General features: G+C 39.9%; 2 protein-coding genes across 2 annotated transcripts; both read left to right on the top strand.

The window, feature by feature from the left end:
• Nucleotides 1-1,242: 1,242 nt before the first annotated feature.
• cln3 (CLN3 lysosomal/endosomal transmembrane protein, battenin) lies at nucleotides 1,243-12,119 on the top strand. Its single transcript, XM_084071572.1, has 15 exons — nucleotides 1,243-1,600; nucleotides 1,728-1,764; nucleotides 2,923-3,019; nucleotides 3,225-3,308; nucleotides 3,724-3,803; nucleotides 4,422-4,507; nucleotides 5,708-5,780; nucleotides 6,336-6,479; nucleotides 7,094-7,236; nucleotides 7,470-7,522; nucleotides 7,949-8,017; nucleotides 8,350-8,405; nucleotides 8,545-8,638; nucleotides 9,255-9,395; nucleotides 9,901-12,119. Exons 1-15 carry the CDS (start codon nucleotides 1,555-1,557, stop codon nucleotides 10,015-10,017), a joined length of 1,320 nt encoding a protein of 439 aa, XP_083927698.1. The 5' UTR covers nucleotides 1,243-1,554; the 3' UTR covers nucleotides 10,018-12,119.
• Nucleotides 12,120-14,517: 2,398 nt separating this feature from the next.
• Nucleotides 14,518-23,574, top strand: LOC311056070 (serine/threonine-protein phosphatase 4 catalytic subunit B). The gene is made up of 9 exons (XM_084072439.1): nucleotides 14,518-14,657; nucleotides 16,299-16,601; nucleotides 17,170-17,221; nucleotides 17,341-17,391; nucleotides 19,191-19,292; nucleotides 19,528-19,701; nucleotides 20,221-20,347; nucleotides 21,799-21,988; nucleotides 22,607-23,574. The coding sequence occupies exons 2-9, from the start codon at nucleotides 16,492-16,494 to the stop codon at nucleotides 22,734-22,736; spliced, it is 936 nt and encodes a 311-aa protein (XP_083928565.1). The 5' UTR covers nucleotides 14,518-14,657; nucleotides 16,299-16,491; the 3' UTR covers nucleotides 22,737-23,574.
• The last annotated feature ends 290 nt before the right edge of the window (nucleotides 23,575-23,864 follow it).

Below are 23,864 nucleotides of genomic sequence, written 5' to 3'. Positions count from 1 at the left end.
TCAGCGTACATTTAGCTTCCGGCGTAGTAACGCCTACATGACGCTCCGCTCTTTCCTGAAAGTTCCAGAAACATGGAGACTAGTGTCGAAGAAGTGTTGAGATCATTACAACACATCACAGTGAAATAAATCTATCTAGCGTAGACTACTTTAGCTGTATTATTTGTAACTCATCATAAACTATTCTAATAACAAAGAAAGTGGCACTGGGATTGTTGGCTTAACACCTCACATGTGAATAATACGGACGCGCTATATAATACAATGTATTGCTGTATTGTATGCTGTTTGTGTATCACATGAACAGCATGATCATTCTACGTGGCCTAAAATTACCTGATTACACCAGCAAAAGAAAGGAATTGGTCGATAGAGTATTATAGCCACTTTATATCGTGATTTTAGTTTAGAGAAATTGCGTCATTGGTTATACTGCCGTATTTACCAGCATCTAGCGGTGAAAATGGAAATTGCCTGTGTTGAACGTTCGTTTTTGTGTATCAGTAATTCACTGGTACAAGGTTTTTTGTTACCTTATGGTAACAGGGTCAACATTATTCACAAAACCTGCAACATACAACCAGTGGTGGAAAGTAAACTAAGAACATTTACTTAAGTACTGTACTTAAGTATAATTTTGAGGTATTTGTACTTTACTTGAGTATTTTCAATTTCCAATACCACTCAACTATCTCAGAGGCAAATATTGTACTTTTACTCCACTACAATTATTTGAAAGATTTAGTTACTAGTTACTTTTCAGATATAAATTATGATATTATAAAACATACATTAAACACTTTAGCGCTATTTTATACCTAGGCTATTTGAAAATAGCCGATCTACAAGCTCACAACGCGTCGCGAAGCGACGCGTTGTGAGCTTGTAGATCTGCTATTATCAAACATTTTAGTACTTTTACTTTTGGTAGTTAGTACATTTTGATGCCAATACTTTTGTAGGCCTACTTTTGATCAAGTATATTTAGAATTCCGGACTTTTACTTGTAACAGAGTATTTCTATATTGCAGTATTGGTACTTTTACTTAAGTAAAGAATTGTAGTACTTTTTCCACCACTGCATACAACTGACGACGCCGAACCAAAGTTGTTATTGTTGTTGGAGTACTGTACCACTGTACCAGACCACTACCAGACTCCCCAGACTGGGAACCCTTAAGTGGGGTTCTTGTTTCCGTGGCCGGGGGGACGTATTTTTGTGGAACACATAGCAGCAGACTTGAGGGAAACTCTTTCCTATGTTTTAAGAAGGAAAACTCAGTTGAACATCCTATAGCTGAACATCATCTGGACGTTCGTAAATATGACCAGCAGTGGTTCTATGTAAACGTAGTTCCGGGGTTTGAACCGTGTGTCGGAGCTTCAGTCAGACAGCTCATCACAATGCTGTCTTTATGCTTGTCATGCGATTTGATCTGCCCGAAATGCTGTTGTTGAGAATGTATTGTGTGGAGCTAGCTGCTAGGTAACAGCTGCTTATTTGTATTTCTATTTAGTTTTGAGAGTTTTACTCATTATTTGCACTTTTAAACCATGGAACATGCAAGCAGCGTGAATGCAGATCCTGTACATGTACAAGGTGAGTCGGCACATTTCCTAATTTATCGGCTATTTTCGTCGAGTGGCACCTTCGTACGACGAAGTATAAACCAGACTTCTGTGGTGTCAAATAACGTTTGTAATATATTATTTATTATGATTGACAGGTCGCTGGTCTCAGTGGCGGAACTGGAGCGGATTTTGGTGAGTGTTGAAAGCTGCAATCCGGAGAACTTATTTGAATGGATAAAAATGTTATTTTAACCAATCATGCCATGGTGGTAGACTTCAGAGTATGCACATCTGCAGTGTTTGGAGGTGGTCTGAGCTGTAGACCCTGGTGTCATGTAGGACACCTACTGGTTAGTGCTGCCTGGAGCAATATTTCCCCAGGTCCAGGTAGGACATTACAAGTTTCTGATTGTAGCTTTAAACTGAATTGGTCCAATTAAATCAAATGACAATGTGGTTCTTCAAAATTAAAAATGAAATATCACAATGTTTGACCAAATTTATACCGCGATATTGAGAAGATGCTATTATGGGGATGACTATTAGTGCTTTGACAAAATATCTACACAATGAGTTTTCTGATACATAATCATCAGTCATGCCTAAGTGGGTGTCATATTATACTATATATATGAATATGCCTTAAAGAGAGCTACTCCGCAGGTCTCAGGCGAGGACAACATGCAAGTTGAGGAAGCCCTCAGTTCTGAACTTGGCAAAATCCATACTTCATTCATTACACCTTGGTTAAACATTACACCTTGGTTAAACTGAATCCATTCTTTTTGGGTCCAAACATTCCCTTAGTAATGTAAAGATGATTTCAAGGTCAGATCTCAAGGAAAGAAGAAGTTACCTATTTGGGTTGTAATATTGACAAGAAACTGACAGGAGAAAACATTGCATCATAAGTGATGGGGGAGATGAATGCAAGGAGGTGTCATTCACTGCTGCCTTTTTTCCTTTTTCCTCATTTGTACATATAGTATGCTATGTTGATGAATTGAATACATGGAAACCACAATGGAAACAAGTCCTCAGGACTTCTTGTCTTATCCTTTTAGCCTTAATGTCTGATTGTACCACGTGCTGTTTAAATCTTTTGACTAATAAAGTATTCAATCAATCAATCAATCAAAATGCAGCCTTTACCATGAAAAGACAGATATTTTCCAAGACGATATTTAGGGATCATATCAGTATATCGATATATTGACTGGATCTAATTACAAGTCTTTTACATTTATTTTATTTACACCCACTGATAGGCTCAAATCAATATGTCAAATCGATACTATCAGTGGCACAGCTAATACAATTGATGTCCTTCTGCAAACATGGTGTGTCTAGGCTTCTGGGGTTGTGCAACAACTTCGCTTATGTGGTAATGCTGAGTGCAGCACATGACATCCTGAAACAGCAAGGCACTGACAACTCCACAGTACCGGTAAGGAAACTTTAACTCAGAGAGAGAGTGCAAATCTAACCAAATTTGGTTGCAAAGAGTTAAACAATTGAAATATTATAACATTTATTATTTTACTGAGTTTGGATGGCTAGTAAGCCCTGCATGTTCAGAAAGTTAAAAAAAATCTGTTCTAAAGTGTGAAAATAAGACCCCTTTTCAACCCTTTTTTCGATCTCTGTTCCAGACGCCATCCACAGCGGCGTTGAACTTTGAACTGGGAAGCAGCAGCAACGGTAGCCGCTATGACTGCAACCCTGTGTCAACTGCGGTAAATAGGTTTATTAGACCAGTGTTTCGCAACCGCTGTCTCCCGATACACAGAAGTGGGTCACGGGATGTTATGATATGATATTTTCACTATTTATTATACGTTTTTTAAATATATGGGATTTCTTTGATTGTTTTGAAAATTATGAAATTCTTTAGAAAAATGTTTGAATTTTTTTTCCTGCCTGGAAATTTCAATGTATTTATTTTTAGATTTAAAATAATAATAATAACAAATTTAGCAAACAAAAAAGGGATATTTACCTGTGACCCATAACAATGCGTTTGCAACCCACAAATGGGCCCCAACCCACTGTTTGGGAAACACCGCTATAGCTAAACAAAACAGCCTTGATTTTATTCCAATCCTGTTGCTTTGGAGTCGTCCCTAAACTTCTCTGGCTCCCTCTCTGCAGGCTGTTCTATTAGCAGATATCCTACCCACCCTCCTCATCAAGTTCACTGCTCCCTTCTTCATCCACTTAATTCCCTATGGGTAAGTAGAAGATGAGGAGCACTTTCAGCCACCCTTGTCGGTCCTCGGTACACCACAAAGCACCTTGGCCAATCCCTTGTGCCAATCAGGCTCCACAAACCAAGCCCCATATGAGATCTTTAAAACCTCCACTGTCTGTTACAGACGTTTGTCTTTTGACTACTGACTCCTGCATGGACTCCTAGGATGGACAGTACATTTGACAGATGCCTGTTAAGGATAGCTGTTGAGAGACTGTACATATATTCACTCATAGACTGTTGATATACTGTAAATACTGTATATTCACCCAACAGACTGTTGATATACTGTAAATACTGTATATTCACTCATATACTCAGTGTTGATAGACTGTTAATAGACTGTGCATATATCCACCTGTATAAACGTTGGTAAAAAGTTGGTGGTAGTCATTCTTTATCTCAGAATCTAGTGTTATGTTGAGGTATTTAAGTATCTGTCAACACCACACTGAACCACAAAGTGTTGAAGTGGGAAGAGATGCAGTCATTGGGAAAGTCATGGCAGTTTGATTTTCATGCACAGTAAAATCCTATGTGTTATTTTAACTGAGTGTACAAATGGATCAATAATGTCCCTTCCTGTCTGGACCACTAGGTTTCGTGTTTTGTTCTGTGTCAGCGCTGCAACAACAAGCTTCCTATTGGTATCCTTCTCTTCAGTCATGTGGATGAGCATTCTGGGTAATGGAAAGATGACCTCCATCTCATAAACTACTATTTTTTATTTTTTATTCATTTATTTTATTTTATTTTTACGGTTAACTTGAAACAAGTTAGAAATTGTCAATCAGGAAAGTGACATGTTCACATGAACCAAACATGCATACAAGTAAATAGAAGGAACACATTTGGCAGTTATAACAATTGATTATAACTATTGATAACATGAGCCCTATTTAGAAAAATTAAAAATCACAAGATTTGTATTTTCACAATTTTCCTGTAATGAAATACCCAAAAGAGGGACGTCAGGGTTAAAGTTTATTTAACCATAACCTTTACAGTAATTTAGAATGACTTTGTTGAAAATGCTGAGGGGGACTTGACATGTTTTTTTACTCCATGGTTTTAACTTGCTGCTGTTATGTGATTGAGAGTGCAGCCAGAGTTTTTCCACTGAAATCTGCTACTGTCATCAAACTGTAATAAGAAATTGACCATTTATCTGATCATTAATTTAAGCCTCCAACTCTCCTAGCCTGGGACCAGAAAATTGCACTCTGCGATTTGGGTCTGGCACCGCTCCATAGACGGGTTTCATGTTTGTAAACATTGAGAGGATATGACCGCGCAGAGGAGGGGGAAGCCTATAGAGGGCGCCATTACCCGCAGCAGCTCTGGTCAAATGTCCATTCATAAAAGAAATGATCTTCACCGGGTTTAATGAAAGTAGATTAAATTATGCAGTTTGTAATACCTTGTTTACTCAATAAAAATGATTTGTCGAAAGTTGGATCTGTTTGTACATAATAGCAGCATTATGCCTATTATGCCTATAATAGCAGAATTATGGCTATCTAACTCCCGAACACAACAACAGAGTGAACGGCGCTCGTTTTTGTTTCCCCCGAGCATGCGCAGATTGCGCATTCTGCTCTGTGATGACGTCGCGCGGAAATCCGTCTGTAGAGAATCCATTTCCTGCTCCAGAAGACGTGTGTAACCAATCAGGGCCCAGTATTCGATTATGGGAGACTGTAATTGGTAGTTGGTTGTAGGTCTAACCAATTGCGTCGAGGGCCATTTTTTTTTATCCCGCCCCTTGGGAAAAAAAACGTCCTCATGGAAGCACCAGACTCATATCCACGCAGTGATATAGTCTAGCTACGACTCTCCCTCTCTGCCCAGACAAAGGTATTCTAATACTGTGATGTTTTCCAGGTGTGATCTTTGCCAGTGTGAGCTCTGGTCTGGGAGAACTCTCCTTCCTCTCTCTCACTGTCTTCTTCAACAGGTGAGACGCTGCCTGTTTGTTTTTACCCCACCCTGTCAGAGAGGGGCATTGTTTTCATCTGGCTTGTATGTCTGTCTGTCTATCTTTTTTCAGCCATAACTTCTTCAAAAAATAGCTCAATTTACTTCAAACTGAGAATAATATATTCTCTCTGTTATTGTGCTATAATCCTATCCATTAAAGATTGTCAGGGTGACTAGGGTCGAATGTGTTGGGGGTCAAGATCATCGGGCCCCAGACATGTTTTTCACTATAACTCAAAAACTGTTGAAGACAGAATTGTTCAACAAATAGAAATACAAATGTCTCTAATTTGGTAGCATGACCTTGAGCAACCTTGAATGGTCAAACTCCATTGACCAGTTGGCCAAGTGGATATAAAATATAGTATACCTAGTCAAATCCTCAATGTTAATGTATCCATTTGTAACTCTGAGAGTGTACAACTTTGTACTCTCAGAGTTAACTGAACGCATATTTTGTTTTACAGTGTATGTGTGTATTTGTTCATTGTGTGACTACAGCAGTATGTGTGTCTGTGTGTCTTTGTCTCAGGGATGTGTTGGGGGGATGGGGTTCAGGCACTGGAGGGGCTGGTGTGGCCGGGGCATTGCTCTATTCAGCCTTCACCCAGGCTGGCTTGTCACCACAGGTCACGCTGCTCATCATGCTAGTCGTCCCTGTTGCCATGGTGATGAGGTAAGACTGACAAGTGTTCCTGTGAAGTAGCACCCATAGAAACACTCAATAAACTCACCTCTTGTTGCATTTGTGTGTTATTAGTAAATGATGGAATCCATAACCTGGATGTTCATTCACATTTTGGTCTCCTTAAAGGAGCACTTCACCTATTTTCAACCTTATCTTCATTTAATTGCTATCTTGTCTGTCTAAAACCAGGAAATGCCAACTCGACACCAACATTGTTCTTGTGAAGTAGAGCAAAGGAGGTCATACTGTAGCTTATGACCCAGTTTTGAACCCATGGTTTCATGATTAGGTCTGGATGCATGTGATGTGAGCACTATCTGGCTGAGCCACGGGTCTGCTCTCTGTCTATCTTTTCTTTGCACCTTTATACTGCCTGAATTATACTTTGTTGCGCTCTGGTGTCGTGCAAGGAAAATAGCCGCTATTTGTTTGTGCACAACAATAGCGTACAACTGAGTATAAATCAGGCTTTACTGTTGCATGTAGTGCTGGTAATTGAGTCAAAGGACGATTATTCTGCTGTTAGATGAGAGAGTTCGCAAAATACCTGAAATATAAATAGTAAATACCTTTTTTATTTTTATCCATATTCCTGTTTCCAGCTACTTTTTCCTGTTGGTCTTTCCGCCGTCATTTCCTCAGTGGCATAATGGAGGGGCGAGGATGCCAGTGACGGGTGGAGTCTCAGAGGAGAGACAGCAGCTAATGGAAGATTCTGATGAAAATGAGCCACAGCAAGAGAAAGGTACAGCCAACAGTCAAGCCTAATTTCATCAACATACAATTCGCGTTTCACTGCCTTTTATAACTTTTGCATTACATTCAGATTATTGAGACTCCTTCATTTGGGCTTTTTTTTACGACAATTTTATTAGATCTATGATGTGAAACTTTAGTAGCTTTTATTTAGTATTTATTAGTTTTATTATTGAATAACCCTCACTGGTTTTGCTCTCTTCCTCATGATGAATGTAACAGAGGACAGACCTACTGGGCCGCTCACCTTAAGAGAGAAACTACATGTCACCAGAGTGAGTGTACACCTGGCTGACACACATCACAACCACACATATTTTACTGTCTGGCAGAAACCTTGTATGTCCAAAACTACATTTTCAGGAAATGGAAAAAGAATAACCTGTGTTCCAATGGATCCAATGTAGTTATCATTTATACTTTTCATTTGTTAAATGTTGATAAAACCCACAGACAGACTTAACCACTTTCAAGCTGGCGTCTCTATTTTGTGCATGTCATGTTAGGAATCAGGAACTTGAATTGGTGTTTGGGTTTACCGTATTATACATACAGTAGATGTTCAAATAGCAGTACACAATGCCAAGCATATTAATGCCATGGAGCTCTGTGAATACTCGGTAAGAAAAGGGTCAGGTGACACATGTCTGACATTTGTCACCTGACACAATGTATGTCTCTACTTCCTCTAACTTTGCCAGGGTTTGCTGAAGTTTGTGCTTCCCCTGGGGTTGGTTTATTTCGCTGAGTATTTCATCAACCAGGGCCTGGTGAGTATTGACTCTGCTGCCCCCTTGTGACACTTACAATGAATTCACCTCACTTAGATCTGTTTGAAATTTTAATTATACTTTTAAATCTGATATAAAGTGACAAACTTCCCGACTCCACGGCTGCTCATGGATTGTAGGGGCTAATTTGAGTTAAAAGCAAATTATGAATAAGTATACTTTTTGTATCCTTTGTGTAAAATCAAAAGCTGAAAGGAAGTGCAAAGAAGTTAAAGTTAAGTTTGGCATTCCTCTTAGATTTTCTCTACGACACATGTGTAGATTGGTGTAGATCAGGAATTTGGATGCATAATATACCTTTCCTTTCTCAGCTGGAGCTCCTGTATTTCCCAAAGTTCCCCCTGACCCATGCCGAGCAGTACCGCTGGTCAGTATATGATGTTCAGTGGAATGGATATTTTATGGTAATTCAATAACAAGCCTGATTTATACCTTGTCGTGCGACATCATCGTATGACAGAGTATCAATTAGGCTTAAGTTGTGTGTGTGTCTGTGTGTGTGTTAGGTACCAGACTTTGTACCAGGTGGGTGTGTTGGTTTCCCGCTCCTCTCTGTGCTGTGTGAAGATAAGGAAGCTGTGGGCTCTCTCTCTGCTACAGGTGAGAGGACCTTTACATATTAGTCATATTCTACCCCATAAAATGCAGTGTTTATTTAACTCTGAATGCGTAAAAAATGATCTATCTTGGTATTTAATTTCAATTTGTCAGTTTATCGCAAACAAGTTTTGTCAAGACACACTATACATATAAAGCAGAGACCCAGCATTCTTCCCCTGAAGTATTAACTGTGTGTAATTTCAGTGGAACAGAACAGGTACTTGTGTGGGCTTTGTCTGGAGGCCGAGGTCTCTAGCATTCATATCTTTTGATGGGCTTGGTCTCATTTGGAAAGAAGCTTCCTAGTTGGGTATAATTTTTTTCAAATAATATTAGAAAGAAATGATACCCAACTAGGAAGCTTCTCCCCCCCCATGAAATGATTTATTTCATATATATAATTGTATATTGTGTATAATATATTCTTATATATGTCACTTCATCTGTTCAGCTGGTACACAGGATCGATTTCCATGGAAACATTAGTCACATGACACTACCTTTCTAGGTTGCCTCAATTCAATGTAAACCTTTGGACTGCACAGGGTACCTAATATTAAGGAAGGTTCCTAACTACACAGCAGGTGATGAGCGTCCTTGCCTCTGTGTTTTCCAGTGTGTGAATGCAGTGTTGCTGTCCCTGGCTGTGTACTACCAGTTCCTGCCCGGTGCCTGGCTGGTGTTTGTCATAGTGCTCTATGAAGGCCTGCTGGGAGGAGCCGCTTATGTCAACACCTTCTACTACATCAGCAAGGAGGTCAGCTCATCGGCTGCGGTGGTTCTCAAACCTTTTCATGCCAAAGATCCCCATCTGAAAAGATTTTGTGCCAGGGACCCCCGTACAAGATTTGTGTTGTTAAAAAAAAAGTAGTGAAAATAACCGATCTACAAGCTAATCGCAGTGTGGCACGTTGTGAGCTATTTTTACTCTTCTTTAAAAATCTTGAAACATTTTGAACATTTTTGCCGATGTCATGTTGAAAGTGGTTAAGGCTGACTGTGGGTTTTATATTAACCGATACAAGTATTAACAAGATCTTGTGATTAAATAATGACTGTCTACATTGGAAAACCGGTCATTGTTTCCATTTCCTGAAAAATAACAGCCTTGGCCATAGTTTACAACGTTTCTGCCCAACAGTGTTAATACGAAATCTGGTGCAATTAGTCATGAACTTGGGTGCATACAACAGTAAGCGTGCATAAGAGAATGTAGGAACATGACATTCCTGACTTCTCTCACATCCTTTCCCCATCTCCAGACTGAAGACAGACACAGGGAGTTTGCCATGGCGACCGCCAGTGTGGGAGACAGCCTGGGGATCGCTCTGTCCGGCCTCACCGCGTTCCCCGTCCACAGGTACTTCTGTTCCCTATGATGCAGCCACCGCAGAGACACCACGTGGGGACATCTCCATTTGGAGCACACCATTCCAAAATGACATGTCAACTGTTTGCAAAACATGTGACCATCTCTTATGGGATAGAACTGACAAAACAAAATGAGAAAAAGACATGTATATATATACTAGGTACTGGTACTTTATAAAGAATAGGTGGCTTAATTTGACACAATGTTAACTTTTTATCAGCACAGAGGCTCTGTTTTACTTATTGAATGATAAATGTCAGGCAAGGTAATTTTTATCTTTTTATATATGGATATATGTAACATTACATTGTCTTGAGGATGAACTCCTTATACCTGGCTGTTCGCCTGTGTCGTGCACCAAAAATTGCCATTTTACAAGCTCACAGCTCGTCACAGCGCAACTCGTTTTGACCTTGTAAATTGCCAATTTTCAGTGCATTTTTTTCTCCTTTCCTTTGTGTTGTGGAAAGGTGGCTCAGTGGTTAACACTGTTGCCTCACAGAAAAAGGTCTTGGGTTCAAATCCCACTGGGGCTTTTCTGTGTGGTTTGGACATGTTCTTACCATGTCCATGTGGGTTTGCTCCCACACTAAAACAGAACGGTATTTAAACATGCATGTTAGGAACCAACTCCTCCCAGTGCCCTTGAGCAAAGGCAGTGGGAGGAGTTGGAGGTTAGACTCCAACTCCTGGAGTCTAACCTGGAGTCTAACCTGGAGTGGGTTCCTGGTTACTGGAGCTCCTTCTTTTTTTAAATTAGTACCGTGTTAAAGCAGCACTATATAACTTTCCTCTTCTACCCCGGATTTGAACCCAGTATCCTGCGCAAGTGCTGATTTTTTTATCATTGCCTGCTTGCTCAGGGGATTAATTGAATCTTGACAATCAGGTCAAAATTCGTTTCAGATCCTGTGTCTAGGTGAGACATGACCTTTGACACGATCTAAACATGAGGTCTTCAACAGGGGGTCCGCGACCCCTAGGGGGTCCGAAATTGTTATTTGATTAAACAATATTTTTGTTTGAAAAAAAATAACTTTTTTTTTTTTTTTTTTTTCCCAAAATGTCAAATTTTCTTTAAACATAACATGAATCCATAGCAAACAGATAAATGGAGGCACAATGCACAATAACATGGTATGTTTATACATATTTTGTAGAGAATCTTTATTTTGCACACCTACTGGGGCAGGTGCGTATAGGAGCAGGCAATATAAAACACAATTGTATACATAAATATACAATATATGTGGTAGCCCCCCCTACCCTACAAGGTAGGGGGTCCCTGCTCCATCTCCCCATGGGTTTGGGGGTCCCTGGCCTGAAAAGGTTGAAGACCCCTGATCTAAACGAACAAACATAACATAATCTACCATACAGATTGGACAAAATTATTTTATTCATGAAAAAAAGTGACATAGTGCTGCTTTAAATTACTTTTATCTGTCAATAGTGTTGAAATAAATTTTAACCACACAATAGTGTCGTGCGGAGGAAATATGAGATTGTGAGCTTGACAATTTACAACTTTTTTGCTTATAATAAGTCTAAGATATTGACGCCTGGTTGAAAGTGGTTAAAATATTGGGGAATTAGCTTTATTTCAAATAGATGGAATTTCAAGAGATTATTGTTTTTGTTAGATAAAAGGGCCTAACCTTTTATGAGATCATGGAGGATATTGGTTTGCACATCATAAGAAATGGCCTTTTGCTTTCTTTAAGCTTTTGAACACTATTCATTTCACATACTGTATGTTGCTAATGAAATCATTGTAATTTTCTGTCTCAAATCTTGTTAACCCAAGTCATGGTTTAATTAAGTATGCCTTTAATCTTTTGTCTGTTACCAAAAACAATTACTTTTCTTTTTATGAAGATTAAATTATTTTGTGTAACTTCCTACTGATATTTTGGTCCATTCCAGATACTGTATGCTGCTGCTTTTGGGTTGATTGTTTTCTTTTCTCTGTTAATATTATTATTGATCATTCTCAAATGGTGAGAATTTCTCCCTTTTTTTATTACAAATATATGTATTTTTTAATAAGCTTGAGTGTCACTGATCTATCCACCAATAAAAGAAATTGTGGGAAAAAAATCAATCATCATTCCCTTCAGAATTACTGCTTCATCTGACGTCTTCTCAGTCTTGTCTCAGGTCTCAGGGGTCCCATGACAAAGAAACAATAGGTGTTACATTCCCTTTTACATATAGCTTGATCAAAGGGTTGATTCAATCAAAGGCAGGCCTTCAGAGCAAGGTGTTTATGACCCTGTTAACAAAAGAAACACAGAAACGCAATCTATTCTAAATGATGACAGATAGAATGGAATAATGAAATAATAGCACCCATACAATCATAAAAAATAAATCAATATTTTACTGTACAATACTGCTATAACACTTATTACAATTGCCAAAACAATAATTGTATTAGTTATTAATCCAAGTAACTTTGAGTTACTAAGTTACAATGAACATGATTTGGTTTTGACCGAGATAGACCATTATTGCCTATAATTTATACACCATAGAAGGGGTTGCATGCGAAAAAAGAACAGATCTACAAGCTATCAACACGTTGCGATGCATTACAACTTGTAGATCTTTTCTTTTGAAGCATGCAACCTCTTGTGAAATGATGACGTTACGTGAACATCAAAAGTAATGTAACTTGTTATGTAACTAGTTACTCTTGATACCAGTAATAAGTAATGTAATATTACTTTTTAAAAGAGTAATAAGTAACTAGTAATACATTACTCTTCCTGAGTAACTCGCCCAACACGGTCCATCGGACCCTAACACAAATAGAAGTCAAAAGGTTTTGTTCCCTTTTTCTCTGAAATTAATAACACTCATGAGGCACAGTACAGTACAAAGTTAAGCTTACTCCATCGTACCACGGTGTTGCTTGCCCACGTGAGAACAGCTCTTGCCAGCAAGCAACACCGTTGTACAATGGAGTATAAATTAAGCATAGTTTTGGTAAAGATGTAATACTTGTCTTTGGAAAGTTGACTGGACAATTGTCAGTTTGAACAGGCTTTTAAAAATCATCTGAAAACATTCTTGTGGAAAAGGTTTGTTTTCATTTAACCAGGTGGGGGATTATTTTAGTTTAAATTTCCTATGTGCGGATTATTATCTGATGATGGCAGATTTTGTTATATTTTAATTTTGTTTTATTATTTGTTATTTAATCATTTTCTTCTGGGAACTGGATGTTCAATAGTAGGGATCATATTGTCTGAATGCAAGAATGTTGATTTTGTCAGTTTGTAATGTCAATGCCTTGGTTAATGTCATGTTTTTATGTTATGTGTGGACCCCAGGAAGATTAGCTGCTGTTAGGCATCAGCCAATGGGGATCCTAATGAACACAATATCTCATTCTAGTTTAAACTTTTATATTTTAATATTTTAAACATTTCTTTGATACTGTTGTTGCTACCTTGAACTTCCTACAACAAGGACCACAATAGACAATTCGTATGTATTTAACGTTGTGTAATCATCGGTATGATTTATATAATGTGTGTATTTTTGGGGGCCAAATTAAATCAATCAATCAAGCTAAAGCACAAGTCAGACAAATTGAAAGTGAATAAAACCCCAATAGAAGAAGAATGAAAGAGAACTGTATGAGCTGCGCGCTCATGTGGATTGTGGAACAATGCGCGCCTCCGTTTTCCCCAGCGTTGCCAGATATTGCGAGACAAATAAGCAACAAGGTCTATAAAAAAGCCCAAAAGAAGCGACTAGGCCACATGAGCGTCGGATATTTGAAAAAGAAGGGGAAAAAAAGTGAAACATTTTGAATATTTTTTGGAAACTTAACACTAATCTTCATGGGTACAGTGGGGGTCCTTGACAAGAGAAGGTTTGAAATGTTTAAACAACATTAGCAGGCAAGCCTAAAATAAGATACAAGCCCCAAAAAACTGCCAAAACTTTCCAAGCAACTTTACAAAAAAGAAGCCCAAAGTCGCTTATAATAAGCGGACATGGCAACACTGGTTTGCCCACGAGAGAGCGCAATGCGCGCAGCCAACACCGGAAGTTGTTCATGGAGTGAACCAACGGTGTTGCCATGTCCTTTTATTATAAGCGACTTTGGGCTTGTTTTTCTGTTAAGCTGCTTCAAAATATTGGCGGTTGCGTTTGTTTGGGCTTGTTTCCTAATGTTGTTTAAAACAGTGGTTCTCATGACATTTTCATGTCAAGGACCCCCTAAATTAATATGTATTTGTCCACGGACCCCCATCTGAGAATATGTTGTGCCAGGGACCCCCACCCCCATACAAGATTGGGGTTGTTAAAAATGTTTCACAACATTCAGATTGGCTATTTTCAAAAGCTGATTTAATAGGGTTCAAGTGGTAAAGGCCACAGGGTAAAGGCATAGATATATATCTAGCCTATGGGTACGGTAAAACTGCCCTTCTTTTGGGCTTGTTTAAATCGACCTGGTTGCTTATATGTCTCAGAATATCTGGCAACACTGTGAACCAACCGGCGAGGAGAGGAGACAGACAGACAAGAAAGGGCCGGTGGACGAAGAAAAGAACCTATAATAAAAATCCACACGGAATGACACATCCTGCTTCTGTGTGAAGGAGCTGCTGAAAAACACACTGAACGGTATTTATCCACCATTATGCGCTTGTTGTTGTGTTCAGGTTTACCGTGTTACATTCATTCTGCTACGGAGACGGCTCGTTTGGTGGCTAATAAATTAGCCGAACGCAGCGGCGCCGTGTTGCGTCGAGATTGGTGACTTATCGAATTCCGATACGGCACCAGAGGTCACCGTTTTAGTGTTATGGAAATTGCTATAATAACAATTGCGATACAAAGGATAAGAAGATGATATGCAGGTGAACTGAAAATGTCGTTTGCAGCGGTGTTAAGTAACTATGTATATTTACTCAAATATTGTACTTAAGTTCAATTTTGAGGGTTTTGTTTTTACGGGTTTTTAGGGTTTTTTTATTTCCAAATTTCAGTACTTTTACTCTACTCCACTACATCCTAGAAGAAAATATGTTACTCCGAATATTATTTGAAAACCTAAGTTACTAGTTACTTTATACATTTTGATCATTACAACTTAAGCCCTATATACATTTCGGCCATTTGAAAATAGCCGATCTACGAGCTTGTAGATCTGCTATTTTCATTTTTTTTTTTTTAAATACATTTCATACATTTGAAAACTTGCGAAATGGCATATTCTGCATAATGAGTACTTTCTACTTTTGGTACTTGGACACATAGCACATTTTGATGCCAATACTTTTGTACTTTTACTAATGTAAATTTAGAATCCCGGGACTTCTACTTGTCTTTATTTCTACATTGCAGTATTGATACTATTACTTACGTAAAAATATGTGTGTACCTTTTCCACCACTGGTTATAGACAGGATAAATTAATTTACGCGCTCAGCTCGATCTGCAGAACAGCGACACATAAAGTCACTGAGAAATGGTCAGGTCGCAGTTTTCCGCGTAACGTCGTGAAGTTAGCACTAGCGGGTTAGCCAATATCTTAGACAACGACTCTGAACGGCGTGTAGATAAAGGCTCATTTCGTAATCTTACTCAGACAATGTAGGTGACGGTAGCTGACGTAAGAGCTGGCATTTTATCACCATGGCGTCAGTTTAATGACCAAATGACTGGCCAAACGTATCAACAACTACCGTCGTGAGCGTTAGCCTGCTAATATTTAGCCAGATTTTCCTCACAACGCCCAGAGGGGCCCGACGTTACTCGCCTTTGACTTTGATCGCTAAATAATACACTTAATTTGAACAGCACTTTGTAAATCTCCAGTTCCGAGCTTATTAGATTAATTTAAACATTTATATTAAACTCTGAACGTAGATCGCTTGAGCATCTCAGTCTTTATTATACGCAGGTTTGACTTATTATTGAAGCAACATGTATATATTTTTCTTTTTGATTACGACTCGTTTATATGATGTTTTTGCATTATGGTATATTATTGTATGTCCTCAAAGGTTTCGATGAATTGAATACACATGCACCCCAATGGAAACAAGCCGTAAGGCTGTCTTGGGTTTACCCTTTCAGCATCCTTTTGTATGAAACTGTACCTCTGTGCAGTTTTTTGCAAACTGTTAAAGTAATCAATCAATCAAAACCTCAGGCTTAATCTATACTAAATCGTTCAATATAGTTGCATGTCGACAGGAAGTGATCTACAAGCTAATACAGTCAGTCACTAATTGTGTTTTACATTTATCTCCTTCATAGACACTCCCTGTTTGAAGACATCAAGTCCCCTGCTGGTCTTCAAGGGTGGGACGCTGCCTGTCTTTGCTCCCGTCTGCTGCTGTTTGTGTGAGGGGGGGGGAAGACCCTGTTGTGTGGTACCTTGTCGATCCCTGTGTGTGTGTGTGTGGGAGGAGGAGGAGAGTGTGTGTGAGTGTGTGTAACAGCTCTACCTATGTGTGTGACAATGGGGGACATCAGTGACCTGGACAGACAGATAGAGCAGCTCAGACGCTGTGAGCTCATCAAGGAGAATGAAGTGAAAGCCCTATGTGCCAAGGCCAGGTAATCCACAACCATGGTTTTATACCACCCCACACACAGTCTAGGAAATAGGAATACACTGATGTTGACAAGTAGGAACAGTGTTCTGTTCCAAATGCTACAGATAAGAAAATAAATCAAATATGATGGATGGACAGACCTTCATTGATCCTGTGGGGAAATGCAGGTGTCATAGCAGCACTGCAATAAGCACGGGACACAGTTAAGGTTCAAGAATGAAAATAATAGACTTACAGCAGTTTGTTTGCCCAGTTATGGCACTATGGTGTCTAAATATGTATTGAAGTTAGGACACTGGGACATTTTTATTTGCAAATTAGTTTCCTTATTGCTTTCAATGTGTGAACTGAAGTGTAGTCCTTGATAGTAGTGCAGTTAAAGGCTCATTGCTTCGGCATGTGTCATGTTTAGATTAGTTTCCATAATGCAATGTAAGATACCTCAGTCCTTTGAATATGTTCCTGGCTTATATCACCATCATGCTCGAGAGGTTCAAATCTGAAAGGCTATACTCCATGTTTGTTATAGATTTGATTATGTGTCTGACTTGTTTTTCTTTTCTTTTCAGAGAGATTCTGGTGGAGGAAAGTAATGTTCAGAGAGTAGACTCTCCTGTCACAGTGAGCACATTTTGTTTTTGTTTACTGCCCTCCATGAATGTTTGGTAATTACTATAATAATAATAATAAAATCTGGGATTGAAATTAATTTGCTCATTGATCCCATCTCTTCCTTCCAGGTGTGCGGTGATATTCACGGGCAGTTTTATGACTTGAAAGAATTGTTTAGAGTAAGTAAACCCCAGCATGCAGTATTATTTCTTTGCATAATGGCTCAGTTAGCTCAGTACTATACCTGTATTTAATGCACCACAGGCTTAGATATCACATGTTTGTAAATTAACATAGTGTCCACTATACTGTTTCTGGTGGGGGGGGGGGGGGGGGGGGGGGGACCCAAGAAACCCAACCTCCTTCCACTCCTTTCTTAATCTTGTTATTCATATAACATTACTCATTCCCATGTGATCTCAGGATTATTGTGCGCTGTGGCTCTGACCCGTGTACCCTTTACTTGTGGATGTTTTTGTAATGTTTTTCTTTTTACTACAATGTCGCTCCCGATGATAATAATTTAGTCCCCGTTAAGGTTGTGCGATATGCCAAAATATTCCTCTGCCATCGTCAGCCAAAAAATCTCAGATTGCCGATATATTCGCACTAGAAACGCAATTAATGTGAGAACAGCTCCCCAGTCCTAAGCTTGGGTTATACTACGGCGTACAGCGGGTCACAGGTCGTTGTGAGCTTGTAGATCTGCTATTTCCCGCACACGACCCCATCATACGATTAGGTATACATTTGGCTGTAACACGTGCAGCCATCGTGCCATGAATGGACTTTTCTCACTGACCAAAACTTGTTCAGACAATGAAGAATTCTAAAACATCACTTCCATATGACATGCTTTTCAGGACTAAGCTAAGATCACAGGCTAGGAGATTAATTGAAGTTGAAGCGGAGTAGCCTACCGCAGTTTGCACAGCAACGATGTGGCAAAACGCATCCATCCAACGTTCCTTTTTTACATAGTCTTTTTAATATTCGGACAAAATAATAAATAGTCTCTCTGCGGGATAATCGCCCGCCCGGGCCGCCTTCCCCTGTAACTAAAGGGACTCGCAAAACTTGTCGGGCAACAAGCAAACTCGCATTTCAAATTGTATTGATTGACTGGTTATATAAACACAACTGACACAAGTTTTAATATCCAGGCTTAACGGCAAAAGTTAAGAATCAAGTCAGTGCTGGATCTTGTGAGACTGGGGGGACATGCGTTCCTGCATCATCAAGCTTGCAAATGCACAATGAGGATTTTCAGAAACTAAAGCTAGTTTCATTAATTTTTTTACGGCTCTATATCTAAATATATACGGCTAACATCAAATGTACAGTAGCTGATAAATAGACGACTAGGAAAGCAAAAGCTCTTTCCCCTTCTCTCCTCTGCTCCATCAGTAGGCTACCAGGGAGGGGACTGTGTTTTGTTGCCTAGACTTGTCGGAAATCAGTGCAACAAGAATCATTATTAGAATGGCCCACATTGATTAATATTTCGTGCACGCTTTGTATTGCGCATTACATTTAATTTGGCTATATTTGAAGAGTTGAATTCTCGAGGAGGCCCCATCCCTTTGGGCTATATTATGTCAATGTGCATTTGCACATACGTGAGGTTTGTCCTCTACATTATTTACTCATCCTAACTATTAGGAGCAGTGGGTGCTATTAATACAGCGCCTGTGGAGATTTAAGTGTCTTGCTCAGGAACACTTCGACACATACACTGGGCAGCCTGGGGAACCTCAGATTCCCAGACAGCATCTATACCCATTCAGCTATGGCCGCGTTGAGAGCCGATGACCTGATGTAAATATCAGTGTAATTTTCATAGCATAGCATTTTCAAAGCTCTTTCAGTTGGATGACTGGTTGACCAGGCCACAGAGAACAGGAACAAAGTGTAAAATGTATTATCACCACTTCTACAGTTACACAAGAGCCATTTGTGTAATTCTTCTGTGTCACAGGTGGGAGGAGATGTTCCAGAAACAAATTATCTCTTCATGGGGGACTTTGTGGACAGAGGGTTCTACAGTGTGGAGACCTTCCTTCTGCTACTAGCTCTTAAGGTACAAAACAATTTTGGGACCCCCCGCTTGACTGTTCCATTTATTTACCCTCGAAAGACGACTTGGAAAATGTTGTATCCACTAACACCCAGTATGACGTAAATGGAAGAAAAAAAGCTGCCTCTGTTTGAAGGATTCAGCTTCCAGTTTATTGTTAAGCCTCAGGCTTTTAAAAATCCTTTCTGTACGTGAAATCTCCATCCTTCCCCTCCATCCCCCTGCTTGTGTTCCGCAGGTGCGGTATCCAGACAGGATCACCCTGATCCGGGGGAACCATGAGTCGCGGCAAATCACACAGGTCTACGGCTTCTACGACGAGTGCCTCCGCAAGTATGGCTCGGTCACAGTCTGGCGGTACTGCACCGAGATCTTCGACTACCTATCGCTTTCTGCCATCATCGACGGAAAGGTGCGCCCGCTCTCTCCGCACTGTGATGAGCATCGCTCATGTCTTATGTGTGGTTACCTGCTTTGATGCCCAGAAACCATGTGTTCTGCCATGCTTTGATATGAGTGGAACCAGTCAGTCAAGATTTATTCATGCAGCACATGTCGTGGTGAATTGCAAATGTGCATGCAAAATTAAAAGGAAATTATGATGTTGCAGTGATTAGGCGTATTCGATATGAATGTTTCCATACTCACGAAAAAAGCGTGTTTGACGATAAACATCCACAATGAATCAATGACAAACCGTGTAGAACTTGTTGGCAGCTGCATTCTTGAAAACTTGGCTGGGTGTTGGAGCTGCGTCATTTTAACAAGCTGCATTCTTTATCAAAACAAAAGTACATTCCACAACTCGGAAATGTGTGCTGTAGTATACCATTGATGTATTAAGTCAAAGTATATGATGAGCCACGAATGTCAATGTAACTGCAATCTCGCTGCTTCCGTCCTATATCCTGACACTCTGTCCGTTCCTCAGATCTTCTGCGTACACGGTGGCCTGTCTCCCTCCATTCAGACACTGGACCAGATCCGTACCATCGACAGGAAGCAGGAAGTGCCCCATGACGGACCCATGTGTGACCTTCTATGGTCGGATCCCGAAGGTACAAAGCCCAAAACCCCTCTACCGGCATCTGGTTCACCCCTTTCTCCAGCATGAGGCTGTGTTGTCTTAGTTCAAGTGTTGATGGGCGTCGGTGTTTGTTTTGATGGGTGGTGGCAGGCTGGGGGAAGAGAGAGAGGGAGTGCCTGGTGGTGGTATGCAGGCTTACAACATTGCTTTCAGGTGGAAACCTTGCATGTCCAAAATGGTAACTTTTTAGGAACTGGAAAAAAGAACTGGTGTTCCAATGATTCCATTTTAGTTATTAATTAGTCACAAGCTCTTGTTAATGCTTTTCGTTAGTTACGTATTCATAAAACTCAAAGATGGACTTAAACAAATGGTTGAAATTTTTAGATTTTTTGCACAAAATAGGACATTCATTTATGAAAAACAAAGATGCAAAATAGAGATGCAAGGTTTCTGCCCTACTTATATACAATGTTAAATGTGGACAATGAGGTATCCATTTTCTTAGTAAAAAGAAAAAGGGAAAATACAAAGATAGGGTTTTTCTGGGTGGCACACTGGGTTTGATTTAAGTCTCACCGCCTGTATCATACACTCTTCTCATGTACCATTCTGTCATCTTGTAAACACCAATCAAAGGCCAGAGGTTGTCTTTGCACTTGACACACTTGTATTAGAATGTGAACCCACACTGATGCACAAATCTACTTGAGTAAAACAAGCAGATTTTCATGCTCTTTATTATCTCCTGAAGGCGGTAATTTGGCCCAGCCTACCTTAGGAGTGGTGAGCAGCCACCGTACAGCACTCGGGTACCAGCTCCAGTTGCCAACACAAGTACTGGTGTTGCTTGACCAAGGTACTGGCAAAACAACTGGAGCTGGTACCCGAGCGCTGTACGGTGGCTGCTCACCACTTGAGTGAGAATTACATTACATTACATTACAGTCATTTAGCAGACGCTTTTATCCAAAGCGACTTACAATAAGTGCAATCAACAAAGGTAGGGAACGAAAGCTACTAATCACCAGAGGTTATAAGTGCATTTTCTGCAATAACAAGCAACCAAGAGCATACCTAGCGCTAAGGTAAAAGTGCAATATATCAGCTACCTATTTCCTTAAACAGATGAGACAAAATAGCTAAATCAAATGAGCAGGAGCTAAAACAAATAATTGTATTGACTAAACAAGATCCAATAAACAATTCAACAATAAAACAAGCATTCGAACTAGTTAACAACAAGTAGGCCAGGTCTAATTAATGTACTAAGTGGTGAGCAGCCACCGTACAGCGCTCGGGTACCAGCTCCAGTTGTTTTGCCAGTACCGTGGTCAAGCAACACCAGTACTTGTGTTGGCCCTAACGTTCCAGATCTGCTGGACAATCTAGCCACTCTTCCATTATTTGCCGTTATCAAGTGTCCTGGTGACCCATCATATTCAGACATTCAGGCTGACTGTGTTCTCCGTCTTGCTACAGACACCACAGGCTGGGGGGTGAGTCCCCGGGGGGCTGGCTATCTGTTTGGGAGCGACGTGGTGGCCCAGTTCAACGCTGCCAACGACATCCACATGATCTGTCGAGCCCACCAGCTGGTCATGGAGGGCTACAAGTGGCACTTCAACGAAACGGTGCTCACTGTCTGGTCAGCACCCAACTACTGCTATAGGTGGGTTGGAACAATTAATGTACTAATCCTTTTATAAATGCTGTGATTAGCTTCATGCAATCTGGAAAGTGACCGCCCCTGACTAAAGAATCTCAATCTTTAGGCCTCAAGAGAATGATAAAGCGATGCCATTTACATGCTGTCAAAAGCAGATTAACCACCAAGAAAAGTTATGCAATTTAAAGAAGCTATTAGATTTAGCCTACCTGGAAACAAGGTTCTAACTTTTTGCTCTGTTGTAAGAGTGTGTGAGTGTATATACAACACTCTCATTGCTTCTGTTAAGCTAGAATGAAATCCAGTGATATGGTTATTATGGTTATATGCATATGATATGCATTCTGTATACCACCACCTCACACCCATTTATAAAAAAAAGTTTTGCAGTTGATTGGTGATAATATCAGCCTATTTACAAGCTTTCAGAATAAATTGTCAGTGTCCTACCATTTTTTGTATTCATGTTTTAAGACTAGACACGTTCTGGTCATTTCTATGACGACACTTGTCTTTCGCACTAATTTGGTTCCATTTTTACACTCCCGAGTTAAATGAACACAAGATTTTACAGTGTACATTCATATCGTTAATTGATCATCTGGTCTTCTCCCCCTTTAGATGTGGCAATGTGGCGGCCATTTTGGAGCTGGACGAGCACTTACAGCGGGAGTTCATCATATTCGAAGCGGCACCGCAGGAGACCAGGGGAATCCCCTCCAAGAAACCAGTGGCCGACTACTTCCTGTGACCCTCTTCGGCCGCAGGAAGTCCTGTCCTCAGGACACGGGTCACATGGTTGACTCTCAGTGGCACAGTTTCATACCAGCTGAAACTGGGCCTGTGACTCTAAAGCCTGAATTACATTTGGTTGCGTGCAGGTGTTGTACACCTAAACTAGACGCTCCACAAGCTCGAGCTTGTAAAGGCGTCGTGCACCGAAGAGCAGAGATCGGCTATTGTGGATCGGCTGTTTTCTGTGCACGACGCCCGACACGCAACCAAGTGTGAATCAGGCATAACTTCTTTTCAGTTCTGTGAAATGGCCATCAGATGTCTTTTCTTCTTCCTCAGTCTCCTATTTCCATCTCTTTCTGTCGCTCCCTGTAGATACGGCCCCACATACATTCACACATCCTGTAGTATTTTTACATGATCATTGTCACATAGACTGAGGGGTACAAGGAAGGAGGTAGATATTTTTTTTAAGATATGCAGAATTAGGAAATCTCATAATTTCTCACTTAGGGAATTTTCTTTGATGCATACACTCTCTTAAATGTTCCTTTTTATCTTTTTTTGAGTTTTTGTATAATTGTTGCTGACGGAATTAATGGCAAAATGATCTCTTCTTTTCCACACCACTTGACTAATACTGTTTATGTCTGCCTTGTCCTCCGTGTCCTGCTATTTAACATAAACGGTCAATGCTGCTGCTCGGCACCATTGACTTAAACCAGAAATAAAATGACTGGTCTAAAGGTAAATATCTATATTCAGTTTTCCTCAATTCCTCAAAGCTACAACTCTATGTAGGTCTGTTGATTTTGATATTGTGAGAATAAAGTTTTGTATCAATGCTCCTTTAATTCAAGGTGTGGTTTCATTGTGCAAGTAAAGAAGGTAACCTTGTCAGGGTTTCATTAGGTTGAGTGTTAAGAAGAAGCTAAAGATGGCTGTTAAATTCACGCTTAACTGCTTAATTGTCTACTAGGTTTTTAGTCAAGTGTTATATTGACAGTAGTTGAAAGACAATTATACTGTAAATCCACAAGATGGTGCTAAAATACAAATTTGCCAAAAGAAGACTGCTTAATAAATCACACTTGGTCTTTATTTTACTCAATGAAGATCTTGTACTTAAAATTTTAAAAATACA

Source organism: Gymnoscopelus microlampas (genome assembly GCF_963454915.1).
Source record: "Gymnoscopelus microlampas genome assembly, chromosome: 11".
NCBI lineage: Eukaryota > Metazoa > Chordata > Actinopteri > Myctophiformes > Myctophidae > Gymnoscopelus > Gymnoscopelus microlampas.
Note: the sequence above shows the minus strand (reverse complement) of the source record. Positions and strands in the feature narration are given on the sequence as shown.